The sequence below is a fragment of the Jatropha curcas genome, chromosome 1, assembly GCF_041381405.1.
Source record: "Jatropha curcas cultivar XTBG-Jc1 chromosome 1, XTBG_Jcur_1.0, whole genome shotgun sequence".
Classification (NCBI taxonomy): Eukaryota; Viridiplantae; Streptophyta; class Magnoliopsida; order Malpighiales; family Euphorbiaceae; genus Jatropha; species Jatropha curcas.
In genome coordinates, this window is record NC_143151.1 from 6,137,980 (window position 1) to 6,152,517 (window position 14,538).

Sequence of the window (14,538 nt, forward strand, 5' to 3'; positions counted from 1 at the left end):
TTATTTTTTTAATTTTATCAAATGACACCTTATGTTTTATATTTTATAACAATTGTGACCTTGATGTTAGTACTATTCAAATTTAGTAAATATGGTTATTAAAACTTGATAGTGTGGGTTTCATGGGTAATACATTTACTCTCATTAAGAAATCCATTAACAACTCAATAAAGAAATTTATTGAGTTTTTTAACTACTTGAGCGCTATTTTTATTTATTAGTGGATTATTTCCGCTGAATTTGGAGGGCAATCATATCACATTGTTATAAATATATATATATATATATATATATATATATCAATTAAAATAAAAAATTGATTAAATTATTTTTAAAAAAAATGTAAAAATGGATGTTTTTTTTTTAATCATTTGTCCTTTTCCTTTCATCGAGAATGCGCATTCTTCAAGACTTGAAACACTAAACAAGCCGACAAGGCCCAGAACCCGTGGGTTAGATAATTAAGAAGCCCAAATAGGACCACTCAACCACTACAAGCCACTAGAAGCAGGTGAGCTAAGGTCAGCACGCAGAGTATCATACACAAAAATACGGCTATTGCAATACCCGGAACAGATTTTTGTCGGTGCCATTAAAAAACCGCTATTAACAAATTAGAAAGCAATATCACATCGATGGTGATTAACTGACTTCACTAACACGCGCTTGGTACGAGCGTGGACTAACTTCACCTGATGTGTGTCGGTGCTGCTAAAATCATGCATGACGTGGGGCCATTGTATGCTCCAAGCCGTCACATTTACCGCCTATATATATATATATATATATATATATATATATATATATCTTCCGTTTCAAAATATTTGTAATGTCAATTTTTTTAAAAACACATTAATTGTATTCTCATAATATATAAAATATCTATATTTTTCTAAAATTGTCCTCCTTTAAAATAAAAAAAGTTATCTCTAAAATTTAAAATCATCTATAATGAAAATATAAAAAAAAAAGGTAAATATCTCTTAAGTTAAGGGGATAAATATTTGAGAATATGTAAAGATAGAATATAGATAAATACAGAGAAAATATATATTATTTAATATTTTTATATTTAATTATAATAATTTTTGAAAGAGATATTTAATCATAATATTTAATTATAAAATTTCCACTCCTTATTTGGTATCATTTTCTATTATTCTTTTTGTTTTTTCTATCTCTCCAAAATTATTGTCTTTTTACTTTTTTTCATAAATAATATTTAAGATCTATTATTTTAAACTTGTTTAATATATTCATTTAGCCGTGTATATATTATTCAAAACTAATATATTAGATTTTAAATAAAATTAAAATATCAACATTTAATCTTTTTCTCATATATTATACAATTTTCTTAGTTATTAAATTTAATTTGATGATTTCAATAATAATATTTAGTAAAAAATTATTTTATTTTAATTGATTGTGAATACAAGAATATATGAGAAAAAATAAAACTATAATTTAATTATATTGATTAAAATTTATTAAAATGTGTGAAACTCAAATAATGATAAAAATTATAAGACAAAAAGAGTAATAATTTTTAATTGATTTCTGACTTTATATATTAAGATTAGTGTTTTCTCTAAAAATATGTAGGATCAATGGATTTAAGACGTGGGCAAATTAAATTAATTTATTTGAAATCTAAATAATTCAATAAAAATAAAGTTTGGAATAGAAACTATTGTAAATTTGTTTAAGCTGCAATGGGCATATGATTTTATTTAATTTTTCCTCAAAATGAAATAAAATTGCAGGCTAATTCCCTGACAAATAAACAACATAAACATAAGATTCCTTTGGGATTGGAGAGTACATAATGCGCGTGGAAAATAAATTAAGTGTGGCAAAAACATAAAATATGAGCCACGTGAGGATATAAGAGATACAGCTCACTAGTAGCAAGCCACTCACATGACACGCTTGCAATTTGACACGACACATCAGTGCTTCCGTCTTCTAATTTCTATACGCTCTCTGCTTATGAAAGTTACCCTTATTCGCTTCCTATCTATGGAAATTTCTCCAAGATAACAATGTAAGGTAAACAGCGATTAATCCAAATAAATTAATCAATTAATCACATCTAATTAATTACAAAAAAGGTATTCTATATCAGTGATTATGGGCATTAAATTAAATGAACTTAAACCATTTTTTTCACCCTCACATTTTCGAATGGTTTGGTTTTCAACCTAAAATAACCTTTGTTCTCTGCACACTTCAAATTGCACCTTTCGTTTTAATTATACCTTGATTTTAGAATTGGACTTAATTGAAAAATAAAAAATATTAATTATGGGACCCACTTCTACATCGTAGGCTAAATTAACCCACATAGTTAAAGTAAACAAAATGCTCCGTTTAACTTCTCTTGCCTATAACATAATTTACGGCTTCGCTCCTCAAACAAAACTATCTAAGGTGCCACTCCCTCTCTCTCCTTCTATGTCTATCACTTTCTTTCTCTAACTAACACTTGCCACCCATGTATAAAGTTGATCTCTCAAAACTTAAGCAAAGCGTCTTGCTGTCATCCATCTTCAAATGGGAAGGGAGAAGGAGCACAGAGAATGGTATGATTTTGTATTACTTACGAATTTTTGACTAAAAACTTGAATTTAAAATTCTGAGTTGGATTTGATTTACATTTCTGTTATGTTTGGTTATCAAAATTAGCCAAACAAGAAGAAAAACTTGTTATTCTAAGGAAAATAGCAACCGATGGAATGAATTTACAATTGCATAAAAATTATATTAATCATTGAGAAAACTTTTCAAATAATAACGACAACAGTAATAGAAGGTTTTACCTAATTAATAATGAATTAGATTATCAGAGACCAATTAGAAATCTTGTTTGAGACCCAAATTAAGCTACAAATTTATAAGTGAAGGCATGGTCAAAGTTTACAATATTATCAATAACGAAATAAGAAAGTCTATTATCACGTCCATTGTATAATTAATTCAGGCCTTATTGCTTATCATTTATACTTTTTATTATTTTATAATGAAAATTATTGGTGCTTATTCTATAGCTTTTCCTTTGAACCGGCCCATTAGAAATGATACTTCTCCTGGAGGTCCATTTGTGCAAAGGAAGGAGAAGTTTAGAACTGATATAAATATTGATTGCAAATGAATACAATGAGTATCCTGCTATTGGTTATCATAATGCAATCAATGCATCAATTCTAAAGGGTTGTGTTGAGGTTGATATTGAAGAGGAGGCATTTTTGAATCCACATGTAGTTGATAGTAGTGATGAGAGTTCAATTGCGGAGGATGACTTAGATGATGAAGAGTGTTTGATTGCAAGAGAAAATAAAAGAAAATTAAAGACTACAATTATTGATCATGAGAGAGGCTTAGGACTAGATGATGACAATCACGTGGGATAGCTGTCACTAAATATTGATGGTGAATTTGCAGTAAATTTAGATGGGAACTCAATATATCGAGCACCTATAATTACTAGTGACTATGAGGAATCAGATGCGGAGTTCTCCTCAACATATACCAGTGAAGAGGGTGATATGGAGGTTAAGAAGAAAAACAAAGAGAAGAATGTGTATGATCCTGAATGTGATAACAAGAAGCTGCAATTGGCTGTTGGGTTGATCTTTGGCAGCACAGAACAACTTGTAATGGCTGTAAAGTAGTATGAATTGCTTAATGGCTTTAATGTGACTTGAAAAAAGAGTAAGGAAAGAAAGGTCGATTGTAGATGTATAGAAAATTGCAAATGGAGATTGTATGGTAGTTGAAGATCTAGGAATCAATTTTGGGTTATAAGATCATATCAGGAAGAGCATCTATGCTTTAGGTCCTTGATGAATAGACAAGCAAATTCGACCTTTTTGGCAACTGAGTACTTAAGTCAGATTAAGAGAGACCCCACTTATAGTGTTGACAAAATGATAAAGGACTTCAATGAAAAGTATGTTGTGACAATTAAGAAGAGTGTTTGTTATAGAGCAAAATAGAAAGCCCTTGCAAAGCTGAATGGCTCACTTGAGTCGCATTATGCAAAGCTTAGGTCTTATATATCTGAGTTGCGAAAGTTAGATAAGGAAGGTACATTTGTGATTAAGTGTGATGAGAATAATGTAAGGGGGCCTAATGTTTTCCAAAGAATATATATAGGGTTTTCTGCATTGCGAAAGGGATATATTGAAGGTTGTAGACAATGTCTTACTGTTGACGGTTGTTTTCTTAAAACTATGTTCAGTAGGGTGTTGTTAAGTGTAGTGGCAAAAGATGGGAATAACCAAATTTATCTCGTTGCATGAGCTATAGTAGAGAGGGAAAATTTCACAACCTGTTTTTGGTTTCTTGAATTGTTATTTGTTGATCTACAGATTACTGTGGGTTTTCGTCTGACTATTATTAGTAACCAACAAAAGGTATTAATCTCTATTGCTTATTAAATGTTAACATATGTTTACGAGGTTAACATTATAGTACAAATTTAATGATTAAAGTTCTTTATTTTCCCCCATAAAATACAGGGATTCGATGTTGCAATTAGAGTTCTTGTACCATATGTATAGCATAGAAATTGTGCTAGGCACATCCATGCAAACTAGAAGAAGGTGTATAACGGAGAAGGTTTTAAAAAAGCATTCTAGGAGGTAGTATACTCAACTTATGAGGCAGAGTTTGAGAAGAAGTTAAAGGAATTACAGAATATTTCAGTCAATGGTGCGAATGACTTTCTAAGAAAAGATAAGACTAAGTTCTGCAGAGCCTTTAAAAGTATTGATCCCAAAGTAGATGATGTAACTAGTAACATAGCTGAGACATTTAATGGTTACATAGTGAAAGCAAGGACGACGCCTCTTATTCTCATGCTAGAGGAAATTAGAACTATATTGATGGAAAGAAACTTCTACAATAAGATGAGAGCTGAGAAATGGAATGATGAGGTAAGAATTAGAAGGATAATTGAAAAAGCCAAACTGGGTACTTCATGTTGTGTGTCAAGACCATCCGATGGGAATAAGTTTCAGGTCCAAGTTTCTGGTATTTGTTGTGTCATTGGATGATAGAGAGTGCTCATGTAGAGTGTGGCAATTGTCAGGAGTTCCTGTTGTCATGTTATTTCATGTATCCACTACATGAGACATGGCCTAATGGACTATGTACATGAGTCATTAAAGAAAAAGATGTACTGTGTTGGGTTAATTTAGCCTATAATGTAGAAGTGGGCCCCATAATTAATATTTTTATTTTTCAATTAAGTCCAATTCTAAAATCAGGGTATAATTAAAACGAAAAGTGCAATTTGGGGTGTGTAGAGGATAAAGGTCATTTTAGGGTAAAAATGAGACTATTCGAAAAGGTGAGGGTGAAAACAATGGTTTAGCCAATCTAATTAAGAGTACTTTGATTATTTCATGCTTGAATTATAGTAAAGCAGATGAATTTGAAAAATGTTTAAATATAGTTCAAAATTTTCTTAAATGCACCTTATTTCACTTATTTAATTTGATCAAATCTAATAATTTCATTTATGCTCACCTTTCAGCATTTTCTAAATTACATCATTTTTTAAAAATTTTATAGGTTCTTGTAACATATTCCCGTAATTGGTTCTTATTATATGCAATTAACTGAATTAAAAATTTTAAAAACATGAGAAAAAATTTAAATTAAACCCAATTTGGAATTTTTTTTTTAAAAAAATAGATATGGTAATATGGAAAAAAAAATTTTTAACCATTCATAACTAAGAATGCTCGTTTTACCCGATTTGTTTATAAATGGAGCGAATAAATATATGTACAACTCGATCCAAACTTACCTGACTCAATCCAATTATTTGTTTTCCTTTTAAAAAAAAAAAAACTCTAACTATTTAGTACATATTGATAGTTAGAAAGTTAAACAAAAGATAATATGGAGAAAAATGATAAGAACTTATTATATTTATAAAAAATAAAATACTCCCTCCGTCTCATATATATAGGTTCATTTTCCTTTTTTTGTACGTACCTATTTCACATTTTTGAAAAATCATTTATTACGTAATTTCTTAATATACCCCTATTTAATGTACGTCTCTTTTCCCAATTGTACATATATCATTTAATATTATAAAGGGATAATTTTGGAAAAAACTAAACAAAAATATAATTTAATTATATTAACTAGCTTTTCTTAATCTATATGAAAGTCAAACTATATATATATATATATGGGACGAATGGAGTAAAGCTTAAGTATCTGTGCGAAGAGAATGATGATAATTTTTATAGAGAATGCGTATAGTGGTTGTCTTGTTCGAGCGTGGAATATGAGTTTATATTATTGAGCGGCGGACTCGGGTATTTAATGTATATTTGATAAATTGTTACTGAATCCTCTGAATATACGTTGTGCCTTGTATTTATATGTGCTAAGGGTCTTATGCTTATTAAAGCTTCATATATTTACAAATAAGATTTTGGTATATTTATTATGGTCTATTGTGCATGTGCATACACACATATGTATAAAAATTTGATTTAATATAGAGCGACGAAGGATAAGACTTGCCTACAGTATGTATATGAAACCACCAATTCATCAAGCTAATAACAAAAAGGTTGTTTTAAAAATTTGTTATTGTTTTATCTATATTTTTCCGAGGGGTGTCAAAACGGATTGGAGTGTCGAGTTTGACATGAATTCGTATAATACGCAACACGATTAGAGTTAACACAAACACTACTCATTTAATAATCATGTCAAATTTATCAACATGAACACGATGCGAAAATTAAACAAGTGACACGAACATAACATGTGTACCCAATCTAATACCATAAACTGATTAAGTGGGTCGTGTTGATCCATACACAACGTGTGTAATCGGCCTAATATAGTAAACAGGTAAAGTGGATCATATTGACCTGTGTACGACTTACTAACCTGCTTATAATATTTTTAAATTTTAATATATTTAACTCAAATCATATTTAAAAATAAATTTTCATACATAAAATACATAGATTCTTCAAGATTCATGAATTAAATAAAAAAATTAATACAATAATTCATTTTAAATAGATTTTAGTTGGAGTATTTATATTTGACATTAAAATTACCTTTTTACTCTTAAATAAACGGGTCACTCGCCTAACTACGCGTCAACCTATGACGCGATACGTTTATATTTGTATCATAAATGGGTCACCCATGACACGAACCCGTTTAATCTCATAACCTATTTATTTCACGTGTTAGGCGATCATCTGTTATGATTCATTTGGACACTCCTAATTGATGGATGGTCATGAATACTCGTTTGAGCAAAAAATTAATTTTCATGTAAATCCTTGGCTTCAATAAATATTAGTTTGTAAATACGAATATTGCAAAATCTAATCTGAATTTACTCCATGATCATATCTATTTCCTATCCGCGATTTGGTATATATTTATAAACGAGAGATTTTAGAGGTTTTTAACATTTCAAATAACCATCAAAATAGCTTTCTCTCTTCCAAACCCCTTTCCAGAATAGTTTTCTAATTCATTCTTATCTTATTTTACCCACTAAAATCTTTAAAAAAAAAAAAAAAATCTACCCAGAGAGGTTTATGCCAAACGTTTCCATTATTATTATTATTATTATTATTATATGCAGTAACTGCATTAAGTAATCTAACTTGTAATGGAGTTAATAAAATTTTAAAAAATTAAGAGAAAGCTTAAAATATACACATTTTGGATTTTTTAAAAAAATAAATATGTTATATATGGGAAACAAATAGCCATTAAAATACCTTTATATCTTCCAAACGTTACAATTTTATAATTTGATCTTGCCTTATTTTACCCTCTACATCCAAATATTTATGCCAAGTATCCCTATATTGCTTCTTATTATATGCATTAATTTAATTATACAATTTAATTTTGTAATAGAGTTAATAAAATTTTGAATATATGAGAAACCTTGAAATATATTCAAAAGATCCTTAATAGACTTTCCTGCTCCACAGCCCATGGAAATTGACGCTTTCAATAATTTTTAATTTTTTATATAATGACATGTGATACCACGTATTAATTTTTTATTTTTTTTTAAATATCAAAATGAGATTTAAAGAAGTATATTGCTCCAATTCAATTTGATTTTAGGCATTAATTTGTTTAACAGCAAATTAATTTAGGTAGTTCAATTATTTTATTTGACGTTGACATATATAAATTAATTAGTATAGTTAAAAGGTTTTTGTCAAATTGGAAGAGTTTTCAGATTTCAATCTACAATAAATAGAGTTTTAACTGTGACTATATCTCGAGCTGAATTAAGCAGTTCTATACAAAAAGAAAATTAATTATATTATCTTGTTAATTTGGATTTAAATTTTTAAAAGATTATCCCTCTCACGTGATTTGATGAGAATAATCCTTTAATGAGTCAAACAAACATTAAAAATATTTAAAATTAAATTTAAAAAATTCAAATCATAACTAAATTTGCCATAATTATTTCAATTATGGTTATATATTTGAATACAAAGGAGGAGTTTAAACCTGAAAGAAAGCTCAACCTCCACAATATGAAATGACTAAAGATAGAAAATAAATAAATGAAAGTAGTTATTACGTCATATATGAGATGAATTATGAAAACAACTAAGGATAAAGACTTTCAAGAGTAAAGAGAAAAAAAAAAAAAAAGGCACCGACTCACCAAGCAGCTAAAATGATTAATCCTCAACCTAAATTAACCCAAATAGATTTCAAAATTATTATTTTGAAAAATTTTAATTAAAATCCTAATTTTTAAGTAATATAAGAATTTTTTTTTTCTAAAAATAATTTAAATCAGGATAAGAACCAGTGGCACCACTTTCAATTTCAGCTATAAAATCAAAATTTTAATTTTAAAGTGGTTGAATTTTAAGATTAGTTGAAATTCAGGGACCTCGGCATAATAATATTTGAACAACTGGAACTTCTTTACATATAAGTTAAATTCACATGCAATCAACATGAAACCGCGTGCACATCATTAGCCTTTTAGTTTAGCTATTCTATTCTGGTATCCATTACTGAACTGTGGTCTCACCTCCTTATTATTCTATAATTCTTCAATAACCAACACCGAGCTGTCGCTCCCAAAAGACAAATCTCAATTAGATCTCGGCCAAATTACCATGAAGTCCATGATATTAGACTAAAATTATTAATTTGCTAATTATGATAAAGCTTCAAAATTTTAATTTTGTTAATCTAATGAGTACAAAATGAGTAGTTGGACACTCTTTTTTTTTAAATAAAATCGAGAGTTTGATATTTATAAATAGAGTAAATACTCAAATTTAATGGATTGACCCGGCACGAGTAACATTTAGTTAATATTTCCAATAAGTGTTGATGAGTTATTCAATATTTTTTTCCTTAAATGAAATAAGGGTTAAACTCTCATAGATGAAGCAAATTCTTACCCTTATTGAGCATGGCCGGTGGTGCGAACAAGATTTAATCGTACTCAGTTGGCTAGAGATACCTATGGTACCAAAAGACTAGTTAGTCTTTTGTTTAAAAAATTTGACATAAAACAAATATGAAGACTTTATAACAATTTTTTCAAACAATAGGGGATGAAATAATAATTTTAATTAAATTTTAAGGACTTTGTAGCAAGTTGCCCTTAGATCTACCATTCCTTGAATTTTTATAGCTGTCAAACAAAAATGGCAACGGAGTAGGAGACACGGATAGAATTTAGAAATTTTAGAATTTTCATTACCGTCTTCCGATCCAATCTCAAATCCCTGTCACCGTATAAAAAAAGTTTTACTACTTCACAGGCAATAGTACTACTGTATATATACACGTGGCAGTCATCTACAGCGATTTTCCATCAAACTACTACACTCGCGAGTACAATTTAAAAAAAAAAAAATCTGTCCCGTTACCCCAATGAATGTAGTCCTCCCGTGTCACAGACTTGGATATCTTCCTATTTTTTCCCTCCTCTCTCTATCTCTCCCTTCCTATACATACATCATCGCTTCCTTTGCTCATCCAAAAATCTGCTTCCCCATCTAGGCGTACGTTAGCTTCCACCGCCGTTTATAGGCACATAAAACCGCATTTCCATTTTGTTTTTTTTTTTTTTTGTCTCTTACGCTAGAGGTTTTTGGTATTTTTGAAAATGGCGACGGTTAATAGAGTGGATCTGGACGGAAGGCAGATAAAGCCGATGACGATATGCATGATCGGTGCTGGAGGATTCATAGGGTCTCATTTGTGTGAGAAGATATTGTATGAGACACCGCACAAGATTCTCGCTCTTGATGTGTACAACGACAAGATCAAGCACCTTCTCGAACCGGAAACACTCACTTGGGCGGACCGGATCCAGTTCCACCGCCTCAATATCAAGCATGACTCTCGTCTTGAAGGCTTAATCAAGATGTCGGATCTGGTACCGTTTCCCCCCCTCTCTCTCTCTCTCTATCTTTTTCTTGCTTTTAGTTAACTGTTGCGTTTTGCGTGGTTTTGTTTTCTCGTTACTTAATTTTTGCTTGATTTTGGTTGTAATGCGGCGGATTTGTGCGGTTTAGACTATAAATCTGGCGGCGATCTGTACACCGGCCGATTACAATACACGTCCATTAGACACGATTTACAGCAATTTTATTGATGCGCTCCCTGTGGTACTTTCATTTTCTCCTTTTTGAATTCTCTGTCATTTACGCTTGTTTTTTTTTATTGAATAACGTCCACATTCGGAAATGTTATTGTCGTAATCTTAGAGATCAAGTTGAAATTGACAGGATTTGATTATTAGAACTTTTGAAATTAGTTGAAGTTGATGTGATATTGATTTGCAATGATGACTACACGTGTAGGTGAAGTACTGTTCGGAGAACAACAAGCGTCTAATTCACTTCTCCACTTGCGAGGTGTATGGAAAAACTATTGGAAGCTTTCTTCCTAAAGATAGCCCTCTTCGTCAGGTGAGCTCTCGCTTTCCCTTTTTACTTGTTTAGTTTGTGCCGTGGTAGCTCGCCGACTTTTTATGATTAGGATTTTTCTGTGTTAGCTTACTCCATTTAGTAACATCTATGGGTGGCATCAGTTAAGGATGTCTTTGTTGTGAACATAATTTAACTTTGGTGACTAAATGCTTGTTGATCTGAAATGCTGTGAAGTAAAAGCAATTAAAATTATGTATGAATCTAGATAAGAACCTCTCTATTCTCTTGTGTGTATATATATATATATATATATATATATATTTTTTTTTTTTTTTATTTTTTTTTTTTTTTTTTATTTTTTTTTTTGTTGCAATCATTCATTGATTTTAATTGTACAAATAAATCAAACGTTTTCGAGACCTCTTCTATATGGAAGGTGTAAATGAGTATTATTCATTGGCTGCATTATGATTTTTAGAGGTAAATTACATCTTGGGGCTCGTATAGCCAGGATATGTCAAAACCAACTGGATATCCTTGTAATTTTATTCTTGATGCATGTCCCTAGTGTTTTGAGTTTGGCTTCTGCTGAAGAATAGCGGTTTGATTCAAAAGGTACAAGAAGGGGCCCTTCCTTTTTGGTGTTGCATCATGATATATTAGACCCAGTGTGTTGGAATTTATTGATGGATTGTTTGAATATTGTATTATTGAGATTAGGAAAGATATGGAAATTGAGGTTGAATTTATTATGGACAAGGATTTTTCCTTAAAGCCTATGATCTTCCCATTTGACTGTGGTTTGGCTGATTTTTCCAATTATGTGTGGTAACAAGCAAGTTTACACATTTTGAATCCTTAATTAACTCTCCAATTTACATATTCTAGATTGATTAATTACTTGCTCTGAGCTGATGTAATATCATGGTACTTGTTTTACGGGGCGGTTCTTGGGTATCTACTGAATCTTGGATTGGGACCTTGCTTCTTGTAGATATATGCATCATTGGGTCTTTAAATAACTATTACCACTATGCTTGACTAAGGAAAGAAGCAAATTTGCTTTGGAGAATATGTGCAAAACGTGAGAGATGGGTTAAGGGGGGTTACTGAATTGTGTTTTTGGTTAGTCCTGTTGCTATGGAGCACACTGCTAGATTCCTGGATTTAGTGGCATTCTTGCTTCCATGTGGGTGCCAGAGGACAGAAGGACTTCTATGTTCTTCTGTAGCAGTGACAATCTGTGAGCAAGTTCCTGAATCATTTCTGTTTTTCAATAATTGAGTAGTCACCACTAAAGTGATTTTTATTGGGCATCGGCAGGTAAATAGATTCAGGTGGCATAGATCTGCTTGTCTAGGTATTCTAGTTAATTGCATGGAGTATATAGTATATTTTATTCTTGAGGTGTATATTGCAAACTCATTTATCATATATGAGATATATTGCAAACTCATTTATCATATATGAGATATTTGTAATGCCATTAAGCATCCTTCTTTATTCTTATCAATATTGCTACTACAAGCATATTTGCGCATCAAGAAGTTTAGCACCAATAGATACTTCTAATGTGCATTGATGAATGATGAATATTATTATCTGTTTTGCCAGTATTTTCAATTGAAAGCAATTTTTGTTAGTTGTTTGAGGATTGCTTGGTTTTGTTTCTTATTTTTGGAATGAGCTTGAGTTGTAACTGTGCTATGTTATGATAGGATCCTGCCTACTACATACTCAAAGAAGATGAATCTCCTTGCATTTTCGGTCCCATTGAGAAGCAGAGGTGGTCTTATGCCTGTGCAAAGCAATTGATTGAGAGGCTTATATATGGTAATCTATCTTGTCTATTTGTTTGGCTGTTTCTTTAGATAGAACATTTTTTTAATTTCTCGACTCTTGATTACAGCCGAGGGTGCAGAGAATGGCCTTGAGTTTACCATTGTGAGACCTTTCAACTGGATTGGACCTAGGATGGACTTCATTCCTGGAATTGATGGCCCAAGTGAGGGTGTTCCCAGAGTTCTAGCATGCTTCAGCAATGTTAGTCTAATTTTCCTGCCATGAATTTGAATCATATAGAATTGGTTTAATTTTACCATACTTTGGTGCTTTTTGTGATGCTTCATTCTTGTGGACCAGGCTCTGCTGCGCCGTGAACCACTCAAGCTTGTGGATGGTGGACAATCCCAGAGAACTTTCGTTTATATCAAGGATGCCATTGAAGCTGTTCTTTTGATGATTGTATGTACTATTTGTCTTTTTATGTTGTCCTTTTGTGTACTTTTCTCAGTTAAGGTGCACCTGATTGCACAACAATAACTACAACCAAGCCCTAGTCCCAAACTAGGTGTGCCTGAATATTATTATATTTATGTAGGAAAATCCGGCCCGGGCTAGTGGTCATATTTTTAATGTTGGAAATCCTCACAATGAAGTTACTGTCAGGCAGCTTGCAGAAATGATGACGGAGGTGGGGATTATCCAGAAAATTCAATTTTCTTTAGTAACTATTGGATTGGATTTGTCCTTCATATCCTGGAGTTAATGTGCTTTCTCTCGACAGGTCTATTCAAAGGTAAGCGGAGAAGCTGCTCTGGATGTACCAACAGTTGATATCTCCTCCAAGGAATTTTATGGTGAGGGATATGATGATAGTGACAAAAGAATTCCAGACATGACCATAATCGATAGACAACTTGGTATTAATTGGTTCCTTGGCTGCATTTTCAATTTTTTTGTTTTCCATTTTGAAGAATCAAGCTTATTAATTTGACATTTGGTTGTGTGTATGGCAGGTTGGAACCCTAAGACATCACTGTGGGATTTGCTTGAATCAACCCTTACTTATCAACACAGGACATATGCAGAGGCAATTAAGAAGGTTATGGCAAAACCTACATCCAGCTAAGGAGAAGGGGAATCCTTGGGTAGGCTGTTTTTTAGCATGAGTTCAAATTCTTTGTTAAGGGAAAATTTTTAAATATCTGTTAGCGGTTGGTTCAATATACACTACAATTTTTTGTCTTTCCAGTGTCAATAGTCAATGGCTCGCGGTAGCTCATGAACCTTGTGTTTCAGATGTTATTCATGAGAAGAATTATTAGGTTCTTATTAGGTAAGTATATTTTGTTGCTGTAATTTGTCTTTTGAGCTTGGGCTACGACATAATGGAGGCAGTATACAAAGTTTGTTCTGTTTCTTTAGAGGCTTGAATGGCAATTCCCTCTGTTCTGGTTTTTCAGGATGCGTTGTATTAATTTGTTTGACCCTCTCAAACTTTTGTTACTTTCTAAATTATTATTTTTATTATTTCCAAGCTTCCATGCTCGATGTCATTTTCCCTTTTCCAAAATTTGAAGTCGTAGGAAAAATGATTTTCACATAGTTTTTTTTTAAAAAAAAAAAAAAAAGAAAAATAGATTGAGATAAATAGTTGGACCAAATGTTAGTTAATGGCGCTTTAGCGATTGCAGCTTGTGTAAAACTTTGATGTTTTCCATTCTAAAGAGAGATTATTAAGATTAATGAATTTTTAACTGTTGGAACTCTGCATATGCTATTTGATGTCACCGTTTCATTCTCTGGACGTGCTTCC

At 31.4% G+C, this 14,538-nt stretch overlaps 1 protein-coding gene and 1 long non-coding RNA gene across 4 annotated transcripts; both read left to right on the forward strand.

Annotated features, from left to right (window-relative positions):
• Positions 1-2,383: 2,383 nt before the first annotated feature.
• Positions 2,384-5,199, forward strand: LOC110009897 (uncharacterized). 2 transcript variants are annotated; one of them, XR_016322468.1, is made up of 2 exons: positions 2,384-4,418; positions 4,524-5,199. It is a non-coding gene; the product is annotated as an uncharacterized LOC110009897 (long non-coding RNA). The 2 variants fall into 2 exon arrangements; XR_002284759.3 differs by having other exon boundaries at positions 2,384-2,585.
• Positions 5,200-9,991: 4,792 nt separating this feature from the next.
• On the forward strand, positions 9,992-14,259 carry LOC105637341 (UDP-D-apiose/UDP-D-xylose synthase 2). 2 transcript variants are annotated; one of them, XM_020680601.3, is made up of 9 exons: positions 9,992-10,444; positions 10,584-10,676; positions 10,872-10,979; positions 12,659-12,773; positions 12,850-12,983; positions 13,083-13,184; positions 13,321-13,413; positions 13,507-13,642; positions 13,739-14,184. In XM_020680601.3, exons 1-9 carry the CDS (start codon positions 10,172-10,174, stop codon positions 13,849-13,851), a joined length of 1,167 nt encoding a protein of 388 aa, XP_020536260.1. In that variant the 5' UTR covers positions 9,992-10,171; the 3' UTR covers positions 13,852-14,184. The 2 variants fall into 2 exon arrangements, with proteins under 2 accessions (XP_020536260.1, XP_089580422.1); XM_089724296.1 differs by lacking the exons at positions 9,992-10,444; positions 10,584-10,676; positions 10,872-10,979; positions 12,659-12,773 and having other exon boundaries at positions 12,831-12,983; positions 13,739-13,870; positions 13,975-14,259.
• The last annotated feature ends 279 nt before the right edge of the window (positions 14,260-14,538 follow it).

Excerpts from the sequence above, each read along its gene's own strand:
- LOC105637341 (XM_020680601.3), top strand. The coding sequence starts at position 10,172 with ATGGCGACGGTTAATAGAGTGGATCTGGACGGAAGGCAGATAAAGCCG. Across the intron at positions 10,980-12,658 it reads AAGATAGCCCTCTTCGTCAG|GATCCTGCCTACTACATACT; the intron begins GTGAGCTCTCGC and ends ATGTTATGATAG. Across the intron at positions 13,643-13,738 it reads CATAATCGATAGACAACTTG|GTTGGAACCCTAAGACATCA; the intron begins GTATTAATTGGT and ends TGTGTATGGCAG.